The 23,736-nt window shown below is 34.5% G+C and overlaps 1 protein-coding gene across 2 annotated transcripts in view; it reads right to left on the bottom strand.

The window, feature by feature from the left end:
* Positions 1 to 23,736, bottom strand: part of LPIN2 (lipin 2) — a 96,075-nt gene that overhangs the window by 66,819 nt on the left and 5,520 nt on the right. The window contains exon 1 of one of the 2 annotated variants that reach the window (XM_074200956.1): positions 7,896 to 8,752. The exons of the other annotated variant lie outside the window; for it this stretch is intronic. Within the exon in view, the coding sequence (XP_074057057.1) occupies positions 7,896 to 8,012 (117 nt within the window). The 5' untranslated portion in view covers positions 8,013 to 8,752. Of the gene's footprint in view, positions 1 to 7,895; positions 8,753 to 23,736 lie in introns of those variants that run through there. 2 annotated transcript variants of the gene reach the window in all.

Genomic DNA, 23,736 nt, shown 5'->3' on the forward strand with positions numbered 1-23,736 from the left:
TCAGGAAGCTCAAAACATGGAGTCCACTAAGGAGTCTGTGGAAAGATTCCAGGAGATAGGAAAAATACAACTTTATTTTCACAAACCTCAACCTGAAATTAAGCATTTCCTTCAAATAGGAATTAAAAAAAACTCAGAAAGGGAATCCATAGGCTTTACCAGACTGCCTAAGGGATCTATAACACAAAAGAGATGAAGAATGCCTATATAGAAGGGAATGCTTGAACTGAGTTTTTAAGGTTTCAATGAGTAGAAGAAAGAGGGGAAATGAATTCCAGACATGGGGAACAGACAATGTCATGTAAACAGAGAGGAAAAAAAAAGAAAAAGAAAAATGATAAAGATGGGATGAGAGTATATCATACTCCTTATGAAAAAAATGTTGTAGAGGGTAGCTAGGTGGTGCAGTGGATAGAGCTCCCTGGAAGTAGGGTCATTTCAGTCATCTATTCTCAGCTTCTAATATGATGCTGTTTACTATTTTTTGACCAGACCTGTAATTTTATTGGGTGATTTTATTTTATTATTCCCAGTGAAGAATTTTTCTTGTCCACTGACAAATGATGTCAACCTTAAGTCAAAGGGTCTTTAAAACAGATGGCCTTCACTGGCATCTCTCTCTCTCTCTCTCTCTCTCTCTCACAGTAGCACCAATCTCCCAAGGATGTTGTGGGGATAAAATGACTACAAAGTTTAAGTGTTATGCTATCATCATAATTATTAACAAAAGTAGGATGATACAATCATTATCCCAAAAGACCATGGCAGTGTAGAACAGTAAGTTAAACCTAATAAGATGATGTACAACACAAAGTTATATAATGTACTAAATTGTGTTTAAAAAAAGAATGGCTTGGGGCAGCTAGGTGGTGTAGTGGATAAAGCACCGGCCTTGGAGTCAGGAGTACCTGGGTTCAAATCCGGTCTCAGACATTTAATAATTACCTAGCTGTGTGGCTTTGGGCAAGCCACTTAACCCCATTTGCCTTACAAAAACCTAAAAAAAGAAAATTCATAATCATTTTGAGTTTAAATACAAAAAAAAGAAAGCAAAAGAACATTTCCATTTACACAGCACAACACAAAAAGAAAACTCAATATAAAATTCATGAATTTCCATTTCAGAGTTTAAAAAACTTTAATACTAGCCATCATTTTCAAAGCTACATTACTTTTTTGTGATTCCTTCTAAATTTTTTTTTGTTTTCTGCTGTGCATTTTTAGATCACATCTAGAGTATTATATTCATTCTAGACACCTTATTTTTTTTTAGCATGGATGTAAGATGATTAGAGAACCATCAGGATAGTAATGGGAACCATACCATATAGAATGACTGAAGGAACTGGGGATATTCAGCCTAGAAGAGGAGAGTAGGTAGAGGAGTTGATACTTTTGAATATATGAATTTCTGTCATTTGGAAATGGGATTAGACTTGTTTGAAGAACCAGGAACAAAGGGTGAAAGGAGACAGAGGTCTAACTGATATAAGGAAAAACTTGCTAACATTAAGAATTCTCCAAAGTGTAATTGTTTTTTTTAAAAGAAATTTGAGTTTCCCATAACTGGAAATCTTCAAGTAAAAACTAAATCAACACTTTGTCAACAATGGTATGAAGAAGATTCCAGTCACCAACCATAGAAAACTACTTCTAAGACACCTTTCAACTCTGAGATTCTATGATTGTAATAAAATGCATTTTGCTTTAAGTGGTCACAGAAAAAGACTATATCTAATTTCCAAGGACTAGTCTTGATAAGTATAATAGGCTACTAATGAATGATTTGTTAACAAACTCTTTGACTACCCTTGAAGCATGGCTTGACATTACAAAGAAATGTAAATGCCTAAAACTAGTGAAAAGATCTGAAGGTAATCTGTGCTCTTTTTATGAATTTCATGAGAAGTAGGTAGTATATGACAATATGATCAATTCTTCTTGCTAGGTCTTAACTCACTGGAAAAGCTTCAAGTATAGGTGAGTACATTAACCAGTCTAGTTAAGTTTGAGGAAGTCTGTCACTCACTGTTGGTTCATCACTGAATAATGATTTGATCTGATTTTTTTGTCAAGTCAAATCATTAACATATATGATGTGAAGGGAACTGCATTCTTCATTGAAAGAGGAAGTATTCAGAGATGAAATCACCAATATCAGAAACAAGGTAAATGTAACTGACTACTTTGGAACTTTGAGAAGAGGAAGATAAGCTTCTTCTGATTAAAATTTCACTAATATGATCAATCAATCTTCTTATGCATTGGAAATGTAGTATACCTAATACAATCGAGGATACTAATCAGGAACTCTTGAATCATATTACATATTAGGAAATATTACAAGATCAAATCCCTTCAAAACAAAGATGCTGTACTTTTGGCAGGTTTTTAATAAACCAGCATACAATTTTAGCAATTGGCATTCACTAAGACACAGAAATTACTAGGATACAATTTCTTTGTAAAAGTTTGACTTGTGGAAGCTTCTCCTCCCTATTTATGGAGAGTGCAAATAGAAACTCATGACACTCCAGCAAAAGAAACAAAGGCCAGGGTGATAAGATGAGATCTGAGACTACTAATTCTTTACAAAGGAAAGCAACCCTTACATTACAGTGACAGGCTGTGGGAACAGGAAACACCATATTCAAATTTATTCTTTCACCCCCACCCAAGTATCATTAAATTCCCCAACAAAAATAAGCTAAACTTTCCGGAATGTTCAACTTTTCCTTAGTTGTCTGGTGGTCATTTAAACTTTCAATCTATAGTTCCTTCAAAACTTCAACTTAGAAAAATCTTGTCTAATCACTATTTGAAAGCTCTAAGGGATTCCCATTTCCACTTTATTAACCTTGGCTAATAAGGACACACTAGCCAGAGTACCAGTGCACTCAAGAGTGGAAAATCAAGGAAAGTAGGGGATGGATAGCAGTTGAGGGAAAGGAAAGATATTAAGTGTAAGCTTTTATCTGCTTTATATAAATAACTACACTTGAGAAAAACAATGCTGAGAATCTGTCTGATCCAAAAGAAGATAAAGGTCAAGGACAAAATGGAACTCGATTCAGAAGTTTTTTTTTTAAAGAAATTAAATATTTATTGGCTTTTCTGTGCATATAAGCCAATAAACATATTGTTATTTGATAATAATAACAAGCATTCCTATAGTGCTCTATGGCTTACACATATACTTTGGCTTATTACCCATATACTTTACACATATTATTCTTTCAAGGAATCACAAGGACCCTATGAGGAAGTGCACAGGGATTAGGATTCTCTTTTTACAGATTGCAGAATGAAGTTCAAAGAGATTTGAGTAACTTGTCTGTGATCACATAGCCAGGAAAGTCTCAAAGGCAGGACTCAAACCTGCTTTCTGAAGCCAAGCATTTCTAATGCTTTATTGTTTGCATCTAGACTGTGGAGCTCATGCTGACATCAGAGAAAATTGCTACTGTTTGTAAATTACCCTTTAAAGGAGAGGGGAAAAAATTGCAAATGTTTTTCATGCAACTTGGTATTAATCTGATTCTATTTAGTATATCACATATAATGTACTCTGGAAGGATCTCCTCCCCCCAGAGACAAGCCTGGAAAAAAGGGGGGGGGGACACACATTTTAGGTGGAGTGTATATTTCCTGTCACTAAACTGTCCTTTCCTACTCCGCTTGCTAGCAAAGATTATTTGCTTTATTCAGCTTTTTTAGTTTCATGAACTAAATATTAATTTATTCTATAATTAATCAATAAACATTTGTTAGATGCCTACTATATAGGCATATAGGATTAACAGAAAAGTAAAAGTGAAGAATATTTTCACGACCTTGGAACTCATGAACTATGAGAATTACTTGTGTTTCAAAGAGAGTTCAGATAAAGCTCAAAGAAAAGGATAACCACCAAGAGATTCTAGAGCTTTTGTTTCACTTGTTCCTTGGATTATTGTAGCAAAGATTTCCGTTTTTTGTTAACTTTTTCCTTTTAGATGTGGACTAAAGTTAAAAAAGAATCTCTACAAGATCCTGCCCTTGACCTGTGCATAGAGTAAAAGTTTATTCTTATCAAAGTAAGGTTGGTCCATTGGTTTCTTTTTAACTCTTCAGCAAAGCTGAGATTTCACAAGTGGGTTTTCAAAAATCAGAGGACTTGAAAAAGTACTTCTATTTTATGGTATAGCATAGGCTTTAAGAAGTCAAGAAAAGGGGCAGGTAGGTGGCGCAGTGAATAGAGCACCGGCCCTGGAGTCAGGAGTACCTGGGTTCAAATCCAGTCTCAGACACTTAATAATTACCTAGCTGTGTGGCCTTGGGCAAGCCACTTAACCCCATTTGCCTTGCAAAAACCTAAAAAACAAAACAAAACAAAAAAAAAGATATGATTCTAAACTATAATCTCAAATGCCAATTGTATATGTTCAAGTTTTACATCAATAAACAAGAATAAGTCCTTAACTAAATGTTCCCAACCGTTTAGTTTAGTAATAAAGAGAATTCCCTAAGAAACAATCCAGAAAGACAAATAGTTTAGGGTCATCGTCTCCATGACAGAAGCCCTGTCACAAAATGTTGTGGGGGAAAAAAAAGTGAGGTTTTAAAATTGTAAATGCCCTAGGGTTGTAGACCTCCGAAAATGTTTTGAATGACAGCCAGGCATTTTGGGAATTGTAATGCCCCTTCACCTTAGTCCAGGAGAAGATGGTGGAAATATCAATCTAGGATCAATGATACAAGATTTGGCAATGTACAGAGCATGAGCAAAAAAAGGGCTTGGGCTGCAGGCAGGAGCTGAAGAGATCAGGAAACAAGGCAGTGACTTTTCAATGGGATGTAGAGTCACAGGACTTTCCCTAGGTGGCCAGCAAACTAACAGGACTGTTGCAATCTGATTGGAGAAAAAGGTCTGGACTACAGGGGACTCTTTCTACCTAGTTTGATCTTGAATAACTGAATTATATGCCCTCTCCTTCACCTGGTAAGACGCTGGTAGAAAGAGTGCTGAATTTGAAATCAGAGCATACTCTACTAGTGTGATTTTGGGCAATACCCAAATTGTCTTTTAGTCTCATTTCTGTTATCTGTAAAATGAGAGCACAGTACTAAAAAGCCTTTAAAATTCCTTTCCAATTAAAATTCTATGATCCTGGATAAGATATCCAGCTCTAACACTTTATAATTCCATTAATCATTTCCTATGATTCTTCAACAAATATTGAGTATCTACCATGTGCAAAGTCATGTGATAGATACTGAAAGGATCCTATGAAAGTCTCACTTTCATTTGATTATTAAATTACTTAATCATCGGAACACAGAAGTTTCATTATTGCCCAAGGTGACCAGATTTATCTTAAAATCCTCCAATTTCAATAAAATGCCTAGAATTACTCACATTTCATTTTGCCCTGTGATCATCAATATTTTGAACCACATTACCTTGAAGTCATATTTCAGAAAAAAAAGGCTTTAAAAATCTAGGCTCCGAGGTAGCTAGGTGGTACAGTTTTTTAAAAAGAGTGCCAGTCCTAGAATCAGGAGGACCTGAGTCTAAATTCAGCCTCAGACACTTACAAGCTCTGTAACCCTGGGCAAATCCCTTAACCCCAATTGTTTCCAAAATTAAAAATCTAGGTTCTCTTTGATTATTGAATCACACAAATTTGATGGTTAGATTAACTGTGATTTCATGTCCACCTGTGTATGAAGAAACAGTAGGCAGAAAAATGAGAAGTTTTTTAATTATCTAGATTTTAAAGACATGTGAGTTAATTTGAACAATGTATATGAGATATACACACAGTCTGTAAATCATAAAAATCTATAAACATGGTTTTGATAATTTATAAACTAAAACTTGTAATAATATCTGTACTACCCTTCAAGTCATTCAAAAAATCACTAACTCCTCATAATCATTCTTGAGAGATAGCAGGTTACATGTTTCTATATAGTGTATTATATAGAACATATAAGAGGAAACTTTCATAAAATACTCTAACAAACTATCACCTGATAATCTAGAAAATATCAACAATAAGAGGAAAAAGTTCTTGTGGTTGATTTTGTGTTGATATCTTATATATATCTGCATATTGATATGTATTTTTACTGCAAAAGCAAAAAAATTATATATAAAATAATCAATGAGTACAGTGTTATGCTTCCTTGTAATCTTTATAATTGTTTTTACTTTGCTAAAACACATTCCACAAGGAAAACATTTCTCTCTAGTGTTCTCTCCCACATTGATAACAGGCATCATATTTAGTAAGAAAACACTAAACCAGTATATCTTTGTATTAAAGCATTTGAAATTAAGAGGCACCCAAGTCGCAATGCTATTATGATAGCAGGTTCATAGTAGCAATGATACTTTTGTGAAAACTAACACTAGCTAAACTAAAACTAACATTATAACTGAAGACAGTTTGGATATTAAACAAAGGACTCAGAGATGGTTTATTTTTTTTCTGTCTTGTTATTTTTAAAGAGATTCAAATGTCCATTTATATCTCTTACACTTTAAAATGAGCATTACTTAATTTTAATTAAAAGAGAAATATATGTATTTAAGTCAACACTGCTTTATCCTGAATTTAAATTAAAAATACCTCAAAGGACCAGGCTCAGACAATTCATGAAGAACATGAATTATTTTTTTAGCTATAAATCAATGAAAATAGAGATAGAATGAAAATTTTTATTTAAATTAAAATGTATTAAAATTTTCTGCACTGATTGACAAGTGCTTGGTTCTTCCAATAAGCTATCTTATGTTTAGTTAATGCAGAGTTCTGAAATATAAACAAGTCTCATACTGTAAAATTTATATTAGTCATACATTATAATACCACCAAAAGAGAAAAGTGGACAGATAAATTTGATACTTCATTTGGGTGTTTTAATCTTAATAACACCTTCTCTTCTGAATCACAGAATAGAAAAGGGGGGAAAAGGTAAACTCCTTCACACTTCATCAAAATACATAAGTCAATTCAAAACACTGGTTTGCCTTACAAACTCTTAAAATTCATGTAAGTCAACAAAACAGTGTTTTTTTGAGGTACATAAAAGTCCAGATCAATAACAGTTTTTGAGATTCCTAATCATAATTTTTAACATATTTGTACATTAAAAACAGAGAAGATACCCCAAAAAAGACAGTAATAATTTAACAAAGATTTTCCTCAGCTTTTTCTTGCAAAAATGGCCTTACTGAAGAAGCTACATTTCCATTCAATGTCAAAATTGACTGTAAACCTGACCACACAATTTTAAGACTCTGAGTGGGGTGAATTTTAGGCCCTCTTTGAGCTTGAGGCCCAAGTTAAATTGTCTTGTGTCCTCCTCCCCCACTCTGTTCCCACAAGTTTGTATGTCTTTTTTACCTCAACTTCAGAGAACTGAATGTGAAAGTAACATTGTTTCAAACCTCAAAAAGCCCTTTAAGAATCACAAAGTTAACAAAACTACAGCATGTACCTTTTTTTCCCTAATCAGGGGAAAATGTAGATTATGTAAGGAATTAAGAATTGGCAACACAACCAAAGAAGTTACGAAATATAAAAGATGATCAAAAGAAATGTCATATTGTAGAAAAAGAGAAGGAAAATCCAATGGCCAAATATTACTCTGACATATAAGTCAGAGTTAGGAATTCAAGATATTAATCAAAGTAAAAAAAAGGGGGGGAAGGTTTTTAAGATCACACAGGCAAAATACCAAGTAAATCATACATTCATAAAGAGTTTCTTTAAATTTTCATTGACTTTTGTATAAGTAAAACCAACCAAATTCACTCAAAATAAAATTTTTCAAGAATCATTCAGTTTCAATCATGACAACACAAAGAGGGGAGGGGGGAGAAGATATCTGTAAAGATAACTCACCAGGATACCAGAAGAAGTTTTTCCAAGAAAAACATTTTCAGGTTTATTTAATTTGCCTTCATTACTAACATTCTCCTCCTTCTCTTCCTCATCACCATCTTCTTCTGAGTAGAACATTTTAAAGTTAAACTAGCTCTTCAACCATGTCTTTTGCATTGACAAAAACACACTTCTAAATTAGAAAAACATAAACTTGAAGCTATCATCCAGATTGAAAGAGGGCTGTTGTCTTGAAGACAGTGATATGCTTAAAACTGAAAGGAAATGGCTCTTTAAAAAAAAAAGTCAATACAGGAGACGTCTTCACCAATGAGGTTTGCTTAAATTGCTTCAGTCCTTCTCCCTCAATAGAAGATAAGCAGTGGCATGGGATAGACTTTGCCACATGTTTATACTGATAGGTGCTCAGTCTTGCCCAATCACATGACAGCCACTGGTACTTCCATTAAACTAACAGGGATTTAGTTAATAATTCTTCAAACTTATCATGCACTCTTAAAAAAGGCCATCCACAACTGAAGAAATAAACAAACAAATGAATTATCTAAAGGGAAAAATGATTAGCAATCACTTTACAAGCAGGGCTGGGGTTTCCAAAGAGCAAGACAATATTTACATATGCCCCGTAAAGATCTATTTTAACAATAAACAAAATCTTTTACTTGGTCACATCATTATGGTTCAAAATTTAATTTAAATTAAGAATGAGCTCTTTGCTGCTTGAGTTTAAGGATCTGATAAGGGGATCATGGGATCAAAGATTTAGATCTGGAAGGGAACTTGGAGGCTAAAACTTTTCATTTTTAATTGAGGAAACTGAGGTTAAATTACTTCCCAAGATTTTTCCAGGTAGTAAATAAGCTAAACTTTTAGAGGGGGGGGGAAAGTTGTTAATTCTCTTCTTAAAACTCTTTAAATAGATTTTTTTCAATTTTGATTTTAAAAAATGAATCTATATTTGTTTTGGTTTTTAAAATCCAATGGGAGAAAACATCCCAAAATAACGTAATTCAAGCAAACTCAGAAAGTCCAATGAAGTCAGTGCAAACAACTCAATTTTTACTTAGTGTAATGAGGTAAGATACAGACTCTATGTCAAGGAAAAAATTGTTATAGAAAAGTTTCACCTAGCACAGTAAATGTACTGTACTAAAATAATGATAAATTAAATGATAAATGATAAATAAGAGCTGAAAGGGGCCTATGAGGTTATCTGGTTCTCATTTTGCAGATGATGAAACCTAGGTCATAATGCAAGTAAATCACCTTGGAGCTTCCAAGATCACAAAGTCATCTTCTTTTCAGTACTATGGGGGAGTTGATTTTCATTATTGCTCCATGGATTATAAGAATTCTATCCATATATCCCTTACATGCTTTTCATGACTAGACAAAAACAGTAAGGCAGCTAGGTGGCACAAAGGCTAGAATGCTGTACCTGGAATTAAGAAGACTCAAATTCAAAACTAGTTCCTAAGTGTGTGACCCTAGACAAGTCATTTAGCCTCTATTTGCCTCAGTTTCTTTATCTGTAAAATGAGGATAATGATAGCAACTAATTCCCAGCATTATTGTAACATAATAACTACAAAATGCTTAGCAGGGTGACTGGTAAATAGTGGATATTTTACAAATGTTACTATTATTAATTACCAAATATTTTTTAAGGAAAATTAGAAGTAGTAAAACCCCCAAACCCCACAAATCACAAGAGATAAGGATTATAGAATAATAAGAGATACAATTCTAACATAATCACTAAAAAAGGTCATTAAGGAAAATTACTTAAAAAGTCAATCAAAAATATCTATTGTCATATTTTAAGCAGCGTATTTTAGTAGTAACAACACAAAGGTGCTAAGAGTAGATAAAAAATTCCCTCTAGAAACTTGCAATCCAGTTACAGCATAAGGAATATAGAAAGCATATAAATCTAATACACAATGAAAAAAAGATCATTAGAAATCCTTATACAATAAATATAAAACTTGCAACTCCTCATTTGCTCCATGTTGTAGTTTTTTATCCCTAACATTAGATGGCAGCAACAGAAAACCTAAACTAGGGCACTGAGGGCAAAGATCAAAGACAGAAAAAGGGGGAAAAACACAAAAGGAACAAGGTGGTAGAAATTCATTGAGATGAAAAGAAAAAAAATAAAGAAAATGAGGAAAAGGAAGAAGAGAAACTGATAATTAGAAAGAGAAATGTGGCCAAAGATATATTGGGAACAGCTGCAATATAGTGAATATGGAGTCAGAAAATTTATATTCAAATACTGTCATTTTTTCTTGTATGATCTTCAAAGAGTTAAAAAACTTCCATTGGTCTCAGTTTCTTCCTCCGTCAAATGAGAGACTAGATACAGGTTTGAACTAGATCATTTCAAAGGTCATTTGCAACCCCAAATGTATGATTACATGCAAATGGAATAGAAGAAAGGACAAATCAAAAGGACAAAAAAAAACAATGCTAAAAAAAGAGTGAAAGTATAAATGGAAGACAGAGGAAATAAAGGCTAGAAAATTGTACTAATTTTAGAGGTTTAAAAAGGGGCATAATAATACCATAAACTTAGTTCTAGAAAGTACTTTAGAGGCCTCCTAGTCTAATTCCCTCAAGTTGACAGATAAGGAAACAGAAACCCAGAGGGATTTAAATGAGAGGTCCAAAACACAAACCTAGAGGTAGAGGCTTCCCAGTTCATATTCTTATGTTCAATTATATAAACACACCCACTACAATTGGACAGATTAGGATGAGAGACTTCACTGGAGGAAAGATCACTTGTGGTTTACCCTCTACCCAATTGTTCTATTTCTTTCTTTTTACTGCCTCAAATTCTATGCCTCCCAAATGTAAAGATGATGATGATGATGATGATGATGACAACAACTAACATTTATATAGTACTTACTATATTCCAAGCACTGGGCAAAGTGCTCTACAATGATTATCTCATTTGATGTAAGACAAGTTGTAAGGCACTCTACTTAGGTTTAAGGTTGTCACCAACATCATTATTTTGAAGGAAAATGCAATATACTGGACTTTCAAAAAAATTCAAATTGGATTATATTAGAATAAGTGTTTGGGTAGAGAGAAGTACTAGATTACTATGATACATGTTTTTAAAATTCAGTTAGATATTTTTTAAAAATCACTTAATGTAAAGTCTTTAAAAGATAGGCAAAGTCATAAGTAGAATAGAATGGAGTGATCAGAGCTTTGTCCACAGTGTCAAAATTTAGAGGAGGAAGGGGGGGGGAGAAGAAGGAAATAGAGGAAGAGAAAGAAAAGAAGAAAAAAATAGGAATTTACCCAATGGCAGACTTCCCTATTCTAATCCTCAGTGAACTTTCACTCTCCCTTCCCAGTCCCTACTCCCAAAATGTCATAGGTTCTTTTCTTCCCAAGCAATTGGTGTACTAAATTGAGATTTTCTTCCCCCACTCCCAACCATAACCAAAACATTCTAAGTGATTTTGAAAAAAGCAATGACTCAAGCAACGAAGGAATTAGCTTCAATTCCAATCTTTAAAGATAAAAGATACCTCTCACACAAGTTCCAAGGACAATTAGGTTTCTTTTATTATTATTTTAAAAATAATTTTTATTTTAAAAATTTTGTCCTAAATGGTTCCCCTACCAACCTCAACAATTCCCATGAGATATGCTTCTGATCAAACTTTAAAGAATCAAATCTCATCTCCAAAATTTTTGTGAAGGGTGGTAAAACATTTTATCTTTCATAAAGACTGAATGAGAGGCAATAAGATAAGTGATGGATAAAAAAGCTGGCCTCAAAGTCAGAAAGGCTAGGGTTAAAATCCCATTTTTGACACATACTGGTTAGATGCCCCTGGGCAAATCACTTCACCTCCCAATGCCCCAGGCATTGCTCTGAGAATATAAATTCCAGAGAAAATGCTGATTTGCATTGTTAGTGAGAGTTCTTGACTAGGAGGTCCTATACTGATTAAACTGCAGGTAGAATCAAAAAAGAAAAAGAGAGGAAAACAGATGGAAAACTATCCCAAAATACATACGTGTGTGTGTGTGTGTGTGTGTGTGTGTGTATAAATAACCAATTTCATTCTTTTAATGAAAAATTCTCCCCAGTTAAGAGGAAAAAAGCATTCATTGACCTGCTGATGAAGAGTTCCTCATCAGTTTATCCTATTTTAAGATGCCACACCATATAGGAACACCCACTGTCCTTCTATCAGAACTGCCATTTTTTTATCCAAAGACAATCCTATTATATATTTAGTTGTCTTTGAGTTGTGTTTTTGTAATAATATTTGATTCTTTCTAGGTAAAAGATGGCAGTAATTGATGACAGTAGGTCATGCTATGTTGTTTTTCAAGAAACCACTTTCATTAGAGTATAAGAGACCCTAAGTTTTGCTTCCTACTATATCAGTAATCAGCTATACGATTTGGGAAAGTCACTTAACATCTCTGAGTTTATTTCCTTACATATAAAAAATGAAAAGATTGAACTCAATTTCTTAAAGTTCTTCCAGTTAGAATATTCTACAAACATCTTGTCTATGATCCAGCTATTTTAGTAAGGTAGGATTGAGAATAGTCTTGTCCATCCAATGGACAGATAAATAGATAATCAGATCATTTATTAAGAGCATTCTGTATACCAGATACTAAGCTAAGTTTTGAAGATACAAATATGAGCAATATAGTTCTTGCCTTTGAGAATCTTACATTCTAATGTGGAGAAGAAACATCTACAGGGTGTTGAAAAGGGGAGGAACACATACCAGCAGTGTGGTATGGAAGTGAAAGCCTGGATCTCAGCAAGTGAGAGGAACAATTATTTATCTCTTGTATTCAAGAACTAGTTACTGAATTAAGATCAACATTTCCCCCCTTTTCTACTTTCTCATCCACAGATCAAACCAGTGTGTAAAATCTTAGCAAGGCTAAGATCTAATCAAAGACAGTAAAGAATTCTAAGTTTAAGTGAATAGGTGGATTCCTTCTCATTGTGTTTTCTTAGGTCAGGAAAATGTGGGTTCTCCCTTTTGTCAAACAAGTGGTATGGAAATTGGTGCTCAGTGTCATAACAAGACCCTCATTAGAACAGGCAATATTTATTCTCTGTTGGGGCGGCTAGGTGGCATAGTGGATAAAGCACCGGCCTTGGAGTCAGGAGTACCTGGGTTCAAATCCGGCCTCAGACACTTAATAATTACCTAGCTGTGTGGCCTTGGGCAAGCCACTTAACCCCATTTGCCTTGCAAAAACCTAAAAAAAAATTTATTCTCTGTCATTAATGGTTTGCCAATCATAACTGATCGCCACCCTCTGAAACACCTACTCTTCCAAGGGCATATAAACTAAGCCCACACTGTGAGCATTCGAGAATGTCACTGACTCTTTATTAGTAAGATGCTAGCATTATTAATAAAATATTAATAAATTATAATAAATAATAAAATTAATTACCCAGATTTTTAAATGTCACCCATGGTAAGGTGAGGGCTGGCACAGAAGGACCCAGGTTGGTCCCAGGGTCAGGTTCTACTGGGAAGAAGAAAGTCACATAGAGAAGGCAAGACACAGAGATGGCAGTGTCTTGCCTTCTCTATGTGACTTTCTTCTTCCCAGTAGAACTGGGACAACTGCTCAAGTTCCTACATTTCTGTCTCCTACTGCAGCAAAACTCATAGAAACTCACTGAGAAGAAAGTGTATTCTTACTCCCTCCATTATTTCTCAACTTCTTATATGTTAATTACTCTTTCCAAGCTTATCAATGATGTTTTAATTGTGAAATTAAATAAGTTTTTTTTTCTCAATTCTCATCATAGTTGACTTCACAGGAGCTTTTGATACTCTATCCAGGAAGAGATAGTAGTGACACTCTCCCCTCTTAGCTTCTCTGACACAGTTTTCTCCTGGTTCTCTCTAACTCCTTTGATTTGCTCCTTTACATCCTTTGTGGGTGGGATCATTACCCATCTTCCCAAAGATATTTTTTTCAAGATTTTTTTCTGGGTATTCTTTTCACCTCACTCTACACCATTTCTTTTGGTGAGTTCATCAGACACTATTACCATCTCTATGCAGACAATTCCCAAATCTACAAATCTAGATCTAAACTTCTTTCAACTTTTTTTGGTCAAAACAAAGCTCCTTTTCTTTCACCCTAAACCCATAGAGGAGTCTTTGAATAGGCTGCCCTCTAGGCTCAGAGAATCTCTTCACTTTTGCCTCTCAGAATTCTTAACTTCCTTCAAGGCTCAATTCAAAGACCACCTGGGGTACAGAAAGTCTTTCTGGATCTGCAGGTGCTACCCACTCTCTCAGTCCTCCATTGTTAGTACTAACTCCTCAATTTAGCTTATCTTTTGTTATCCAAGTGCTGGCTGTATTTTCTGGTAAAAACAAGGTCCACAAAGATGAGGAAAGTTTTTAAATTTTTATTCTTTGTATTTTTAGCACTTTAAGTGTGTCTTAACTCTTAAGAAATCCAAGTCAACTTGAAATGATGATCAAGAAAATTAAAACTACAATTTTAGGATCAATCAGAACCTGTTCTAAGTAATGTCTGCCTAATTATCTTGCATCAAAAAAAAGTCACCTTAAAAGTTATCTAGTTTCCTCCATCCTGCCTCTTACCTAAGAATTCTTTTCTCCTCAAACCATTAGAAGTCTACAAGCTAGGGTCCACAAATCCTCAAAGGGCCTGGAGATAGCTTTCAAGAGGTTCATGAACATGGAAGGGGAAAAAATACATCTTTATTTTCATTAACCTGTAAAAATTTAACATTTTCTTCAATTATTTACAATTATTTTTCAAAATATAGGTTCATAGATTCCAATAGATTTTCCAAGGACTTCATGACATGCAAAAAAGCTAAAAAGTCCTGAATTAGAAAATGAAAGGAATTACCCATTAGATCCATACCCAATATCCTGAGCCAAGCTATCCTACAACCTGATGGGCAATTTGTTGTGGATCTTGGGCTCATTCTTTCTCTGAAGGAAGGGGTTACATGTAAAACTTTCTCTTTAAACCTCTTCAAGAGTCTGTGATAAGGAAAAGGATAATTTTCTTCTTAAGAAAAATGCCCGGGGCGGCTAGGTGGCATAGTGGGTAGTGGATTAAAGCACCGGCCTTGGAATCAGGAGTACCTGGGTTCAAATTCGGTCTCAGACAGACACTTAATAATCACCTAGCTGTGTGGCCTTGGGCAAGCCACTTAACCCCATTTGCCTTGCTAAAAAAAAATAAAACTAAAAAAAATGCCCAAATGTTTCAAGCTCTGTTACAGCTCTGTTGCTGTAGACAGCAACTTATAAAATCATTATGAGTACTGAAAAACTAGTCCCTGATATCCCCAAGTAAATAAAATGCAATGATACAATCACAAAAAATTTGATCACCTTAGGCAAATCAAAGAAAAGAATCATAAAAAGAAAAGTTACAAACTATCAGGACAATTAAAATTTTCATGCTTCATAGCTATCTAATCAAAATCAATGCAAAATTATTTTTCATATCTTCATAATAAGGCATTCCTGCTTCTGTTCTATTCAAAGTGAAACCAACTTGTCTTCTAACCCATTTGAAAACCAAGCATTCAAACCACAATGGTGAGCCAGCCCGAAAGTTAGAAAGATCTGGCTTCAGGTTCCACCTCTGACAACAGCCAGGAAGATCCCTACATCAGTGAAATCAAAAGTCCCTTCCCTATCTCTGCCTTTTGCCAAGGAGGCATTATATAAAAAGTAAAAACAGGCCCTGTCTTCAAGAAGTTTATGTTCTAATGGAGGGGATGGTCATATACATAAATGGATATAGTTAATCCATTTACATAATGGAGATTGGAGGTACAGCACCCCATGGTCTGAAAAAATCCATGTAAAATTTTTTGGTCCTCCCTTTATACCAGAAAAGTCTGAATTATTATGAAATCAAAAGATAAATGGATATTATACAATACTACATATGTATTTCTAAAAATTTTGTGTCAACTGTGGCTTCTGCAAAACTCTCCAAAAGATTCCCATCTAAATTCATATGCCAACCAGGAATCTATCAAAACTGCAATGGGAAAAGTAGTGATGTGGAAGGAATGACAGGATACAAAAGATGTACAGAATTGATACAAGGTAACCTTAGAAGGGAAGGCATCACCAGCTAGGCACCAAAGATCTTTGAGCTGAGATTTAGGAGGAAGAAACCAAGCCATGAACCAGTGACTTGAAAAGATAGTGGTACCCCCTTGTAGAAATAAGGAAGTTTGGGGTTGAGGAAAAGGCAACAAGTTCTATTTTGGATGTGTGAATTTGAGATACCTATGAGATACCTACAAATTCTAAACATCCAACAGTAGTTGATGATACCAGACTGAGCACAAACTTTTTTGTTATGGTTATCTTCTCTTCCAATAATTATTTAAGTCTGAGCAGTAAGTATAAAAGCATGATTTCAAGAATACAGGAAACTCCCAAGATACTGAAATTTTTTGCGAACTGGTTATAAAATTCAGAATTTATTTTCTCTTGGAAACTATGTTAAGCAGATGATTCCCAGGTCTGACCACAAAAGCCTATTCAATCCATAGAGTACTGGAAGTAAAACAGTGTATTAATAGTCTTACAGAATCGTAGAAATCTGTAACAATGTTCCTTTTTGAAAATGAATTCAGAGTATCAAATTCAGAAGCTAGGAATCTCTCTCTGGAAATGGAATAGTCTTCCTCCCCCACTGAGAACAAAGACAATTCCAGCTTTGAGCCATTCATGGGGCACCTTAGTCTAAAGCAGGGATTCTAAACTTTTTTTTTTTTTAACATAAACTCATTGGGAGTCTGGGGAAGTTATAGATCTCAGAATAAAAAATTTTAAATACATAAAATCCATAGATTACATAGGAAATCAATCAAAATATATTTAAAAAAAACAAATTTACAGACCCCATTTTAAGAACCTTGGTCTAGGGCTTTATTTTTTAGAAGGTACTCTGGTTGGACTTAACAGAGAAGGATTCTTGTTCTGCTTGGCTCCGAAAGCATGAAGATTACAAGGAGGTAAAGACCAGGCATTGTAAATCCTCCCACCATGAACCAGCTCTGGATCAAGATGAGAAACAGGGAATAAATAGTGAATGATTAATTGGTGATGAGGAAGTAGTTTCAGGAATGGAGCTAGCAGAAAGAAAGGGAGGAGAGGAGAGGAGGAAAATCAGATGGCAAGCAAGTAGGCAAGCAAGCTAAAGCCCCCTTGCCAGCTACCAGATGCTCATGGACAGCACACTTACATAGTTAAAGAGAACTCAGAAAGACTAGGAGTATTTGTAATAAGAAGTTGGTAATCTCCTTTAATTTACAGGGGTTAAAATAAAATCACTTAAAACCCTAATTTCATTAACTGTCCAAAGTAAGGAATTCACTCATAGCTCCTAAAAAAATCACATTATCAGGGCAGCTAGGTGGTACAGTACTTAGAGCACCAGCCTTGGAATCATGAGTACCTGAGTTCAAATACAGCCACAGACACTTAATAATTGCCTAGCAGTGTGACCTTGTGCAAGACACTTTAATCCCATTGCCTTATTAATGGCCCAAGGGGTGATATTAGGTTCACACTGTGCCAGTAGAACCCAAGCACTGGAAGGTCTAAGGGAAGAAAGTAAGGAAGCTTTTATTAAGTGCTTTCTATGAGTCAGGAATTATGTTAAGTGCTTTACAAATATTATCTCATCCATCCATGTGAGTTAATAGGTAACAATATATGAACATCAGCACACCCTCCCCACCCATACATCCCTTTTAATTAAAATGTCAACCAAAGAATTTCTTTATTTTATTTAGAGAATTTCATGTTTTAGCAAGGTAGGCACCAATCCTTGAGTCTTTAAATGTGCTAGTTAGATTCATTTTAGACATTTTAAGAAGAAAAATACATGAGGAAGAAACAAAGTATGGAAAAGCAGCATGGTTCAGTAGAAAGAACACCAGATTTGGAGTTCTAGCCCAACCACTTACTAACTATATAATCTTGAACAAGTTCCTTACCATTTCTGGGTCTCAGTTCTTCATATGAAAGGTGTTGAACCAGATAGTCCCTTCCAGATTTAAATCTGTCATCCTATATTGAGGCAGAAATCTACATTGGACAAGTTTTAATAAATCCAAATCTTGATGACAGGAGTACAGAATTATAATAGCAACAGCAAGATAATAAGAGCTAATATTTATAGAGCATGGGTTTGCAAAGCATAAACAATATATTATTTTACCCTCCTGACTACCTATTATTTTCCCTATCTTACAGATGAGGAAACTGAAATAGACAGCATACCTAGGGTCACAAAGTAAGTATCTAAGGCAGAATTCACACTCAAGTCCTAGCTAACTTCAATTCCAGGACTATAATCTACTCTGTCAACTAGCTTTTTCTGTAATTTCTCTTCCTGAGAAAAAGGCAAAAACAAAAATCACCCAACAGCAGATATAAGGGTAAAAAAGAAAAGTTATTTATGTTACTCTTCATGGTTAAATATTTACAATGTCCGAATTTTAGCTTGCTAGGATGTATTTAATCTCTGAAGAATAAGAGCAACTTTTGAGATATTTGAAGAATTGTTTCTACCTCCTAAGAGATAACAATAATAAGAGACAAAAGGTTTTTCTCCTTGCTGTATTGTTGCAATTCCTTTGCCCCTCACCCCCAGGTTTATTTTCTTTATAAATTAGTTTGGTTGGGAAACTAGAATGCCAAATTAATTTTATAAATTTTAAATTTAATCTGTAATTACAACCTACAGATTTCTATTAGCAAAGATAAAATAAATTAAATATTCACAAGAAGCTTTATTTTACAGATTACAATTCAAATGTGAAATTCAGTCAGCTTATTTGGTCCTGAAATAATTACAGTAAAACATAAAACTGAAGAAATAGAAATCACACATCTTTTGCCTAAACTATGACTTCTGACAGTGTGGTACAGTGGGAAGAACCCAGTACCACGAGTTCTATCTCCACCAACAATTGATTAGGTGACTGGGAGCACAATGTTTGTCTTCATAGAACTATGGTCTTCTAATTTATACAATAAAGGTATTGGATAAAATTATTTTACTAAAATTCAACTTTTTTTTCAAATAGAAAAACATGTAAATATTTATATAAATTAACATAATAAATAATATACAAATATTATATATACATATATTTATATTCAACTTATAAAGTTTTTCCACTGTGAGGTACACTGGGGTCAACTGATTTGCCCAAGGTCACACAGCTACAGGGTGTCGAGGTCAAATCTGAACTCAGATCTTCCTGACTTTTGGCTCAGTCTTCTATCTACTAGCCACTAGCTACCTCATTAAACTCAAAATAATAGTGTTATTGCATTGCTCAACCAACTCCTGGCAACATGATTACTGATCTTATTCCTGATTTCTCTTTGATTTCCCATAAAGACCTATAAGGAAGCCTCTCAGTTTTCTAGTATTCATTCAATCTAATAAGAAAAGTTTACTTTTGCTTTTTAGTAATTTCCAAAAATCAGACCACCTCAAAGGACAACTTGCTGATTATGAAGAAAATTCACATTCTCTAAAGGCAGTAATTGCCTTTTTAGTAATTAAAAAGAAGTTCTGAATTTGTTTTGAATAAAATCAGCATCACCTGAACAATTAAGAACAGAGTCTCCTTGAAGGATATAAGACTTAGTTGGATGTACTGGCTGTTATTTAAAAAAAAAAAGCACATTACTTTATAATCACACCTTATACAGTATGTACATTTTCTTTATTTTCATATTTCTCTGCACTTCCAAAGGAGTTATACACCAGTGTGATATTCCCAATCATTTCTATTCATGAATACAGGGGAAAAAAATGAAAGACTTAAAAGTAAACAGGCTTTCTGGTCAACAGTCTACTTAATAAAGAATTGCATTTATCATCTTAATAATTTGGGGAGGGGCAGCTAGGTGGTGTAGTGGATAGTGCACCGGCCCTGGAGTCAGGAGTACCTGAGTTCAAATTCAGCCTTAGACACTTAATAATTACCTAGCTGTGTGGCCTTGGGCAAACCACTTAACCCCATTGTCTTGCAAAAAACCTAAAATAATAATAATAATAATAATTTTTTGATCATCAAAAATTCCAAATGACTGGGATAAAGCAGGAAAGAAGACACGCTTACCTAGTCTGTCATAGTTCAGGATACATGACTTATCTACAGCAAACATTTTTTGACCAGACCTCCTCAATGAAAGTTTTCTAAATTCTCCTGGGAAACATTTTAATTCTGTGACAGATAATTTTAACTTCTGTACCATAATGATCTGCACATGCATTTCACTGGTTACAAGCATTATTTAGCAGATTTTGTCCTCCACTAAATGCATAAAAAAATAAAGAAAAAAATAAGAAAGAGTAACAAGAACCAAAGCAATAGTGTGAAAATATAAGGCACCATCTAAATGCAGATGTTGTCCATAATAGGTTAGCATTCCTTCAGGTTATCAAAACTGTCCTCAAAGCCTGATGAATTCTTAACTTTTGCAGCCTCAACTGACAACCCTCTCAAAACCCTTCATCCAGAAGCCTGAAGGCAGGGAAGCAATAAGCAGAAATAGTCTAATTTAAAGCAATGACAAAGCAAATAGGATAACTGATGCCTCCGGTTTTCTTGCATACATTCAACCTCAAAAAAATAGCTCACCTTACACACCAAGGTCAGCATATTTTTGTCCTCAGGAAGATGGCACCCACATTCAAGCAGCCAAATTCAATAATGAAGCATTCTTGTAGCAAGTGGTGTGTAAACTATCTTCTCTCTTCACTGGAGTTACTACCACTGGTTGGTTAACTCAATTAAATAGAGCCTTACAGTAATGAGGCCAAGGTCACGGGTTCAAATTCCTCCAAAATGTAGTTTTACATCACCTGACCATATTTCTTAACTCTAATAACTACTCTGGTAAATGGGCATAGCTGCCCCTGCTCTATTATGTGAATGGAGAAAAAAAATAAATCTATCCCCTCTCTAGAACAAACTAAATTACAGGTACCCCCCCCATCTATTCTGGAGAAGGAAATGGCAAATCACCCTTGTATCTTTGCCAAGAAAACCCCAAATGGGGTCAGACATGATTAAAAAAATAACTGAACAACAACACTACTAATTCTCCTACAACATTTGCAAAACCAGAAGAACCTTATCCTCCCTCTTAGTGAAAGTATTTAGTTAAACAATGAAGTAAGCTCAGCACAATAAAGGTAAAAAGTTATATAATATTTACAGCTGTAAAATATTTATAATACTAACACACTAAAGAAAGTGCTAACAATTTTACCTTTCCTGCCCCAATCTCTCTCCTGACCTCCTATATCGAACCTCTGCTTTTCAGACATCTTGAACCAGACATCCAGTAGATATCTTGAACATAATATGTTCAAACCTCATCTCCACCTTCCTTATTACCAAAAGGAGCAACACCATCCTCCCAGTCCCTCAGAATGGCAACCTAGGAGTTATCTTGGGTGCTTCACTATCTCTCACTTTTGACACAACCCACTCCACTCCCCACATTTTTTTTTTACTCATTAATTTCACCTTCCTAAAATCTCTGTCTTCTCTCTTAGTGCCACCACACTAGTGTAGGCCTTCATCATCTCACTCCTTGACTAATGTCATAGTCTGCAGGTGTGTCTGCCTGCCTAAAGTCTCTCTCCATTTCAATCCATCCTCCACTGAGCCACTAAAGTGAGGATATCCCAGGCATGAGGAGATAGGAAGCAATGAAGGCAGGAGACAGAATGGCAAATCCGTGGAACAATTAGGTCAGTTTGGCTAGAACAGAGAATTATGAAAGGGGAAATAACATGCAACATCCTAGAAAGACAGGCTGGAGATAGAATGTGAAGGTATTTAAATAGCAGGATGAAGAATTTGTAGTTTTTCATAACACAAGTTTGTTTCATAAGAGGCAATAGAAAGCCATTTGAAGTAATATGAGACAAACTTGTGTTTTAAGATTATTTTGTGTGGAGGATGATATGATGTGAGGCAAGACAAGAAACTGGGAGTCCAATTAGGTGACTGCTACAATAATACAGGCAAGAAGTGATGACCTGAACTAGGGTGGTAACCATTTGGGTGTAAAGAAGATGAATTTGAGATTCAACAAGACTTGGCAACTGACTGAATATGGGGATTGAGGAAGGGGGGAAAAGGCAAGAATGACTCTACACAGTTGGAAGTCTAATGAAACTTTCAACAGGAAAAGGGAAATTTGGAGACCATAAATAAGTTTGGTGTAAAAATAATGGGTTCTAGCTTCAGAATATTAGATTTGAGATTATCTATGAGAAATCTAGTTTGCCATATGGTGTTGCAGGAACAGAATTTAGGAAAAAAAATAGGGCTGAAGAGATAGTTCAAAAAAGACAACATACAAAAATAATTCAACCAAAATTGTACCAAGTCAAGAGTAAATAAAAAGAAAGGTCATAGAGGTTTAATTATTGTAACAAAAAAAAATTGGTAAAATGCCTACATAGTTCATGTGGAGTCTTATAATTTGGTACTTAATTGCCTGTTTTCTCTCAAAATAAAATCTCTGAATTAATTTTAGAGTTAATCAATACCTTTTCCTTCCTTAACACTTCCTTTCTTTTTTTTTGGTTTTCATACAATTTATGTGGTCCTTGATGCCCTATGAAAAACACTTTGCCTCTATTTCTTTCTAAATACAACATTCAGATCAAGAACTTTCCCTGTCTTACTTCTTCATGCCCTTTATCATCTCTTACTGTCAAATCACTAAGCAACTGAGAAAAATTTGGAGAAGGTATATACTTGAGAGGCTCAGAATTAATTTCTTCTAGGCTTTTTCCAAAATAAAAAAGAATCTTCAAAGTTAACTTCTGATTAATACTGCTTTTTTTCTGTTTGACTGTTTAATCCATTCACGTTATCATTTATCTATTCCTTCCCTCAAAAATCAATACTTATCAAGAGGAGAGAGGGAGAGAGAGAGAATGCATGCATGGTAGCGCTGGAAGAGCTGGGGGAACTAGATAGCGAAATAAATAAAAGAAATAGTAAAATATGGTTGACTCAAGATAATTTACTTAATTGAGAAGACAAAATACTCATTCATAGACTACTTATCAAGTTTAAGTCACTCATTCATTACATAAGAACAAATATAAAGTATCAAACCAAGAACAAAATTATATGTCAAAATGAATATACAACTGCTGAAAGTCTTCAGGATGAACGAATAAAAATAATGGAAATAAAGTCAGTCAAAGTAAGTCAGTCCCAAAGGAGATAATTAATATTGATTATTTGGAGATGGGAAGAGGAGGAACCCTTTGGGAGAAATGAAAAGAGAAATGATGATAAGAAGAAATTTGTAAAAACAAATAAAAATGGAGAAAAAGCAAAGAAATTGGTTGAGTTTGAAGTACAGTAACTTGAGGTATGGCTAGACAGGTACAGGTAGTAGAAGCTATTAGGAAAATGAATTTAGATTGATAACAGGCAATGATTATGATCTTCAAGTTTTTATCAAGGAAGTGATATAAAATTTTTTCAAAGCTCATGCAATATAATTCAAATGCACTAAGCATATTTTACTTATATATTGCAATAACATTACAGTTCTCAATAATTTCACAATATTAATTATATCAATTATTAATTTTAGACTTTTTAAACATCTCAAATCTGGCTGTCAAGCATAGAATATGCTAAAAACAAAACCAGACTACCTGAATACACACATACAGAGCATGAATTTTTTTAAAAACTAATTACTTTCCTTTAAAGTAGAGAGGA

Source organism: Macrotis lagotis, chromosome X (genome assembly GCF_037893015.1).
Source record: "Macrotis lagotis isolate mMagLag1 chromosome X, bilby.v1.9.chrom.fasta, whole genome shotgun sequence".
Lineage (NCBI taxonomy): Eukaryota > Metazoa > Chordata > Mammalia > Peramelemorphia > Peramelidae > Macrotis > Macrotis lagotis.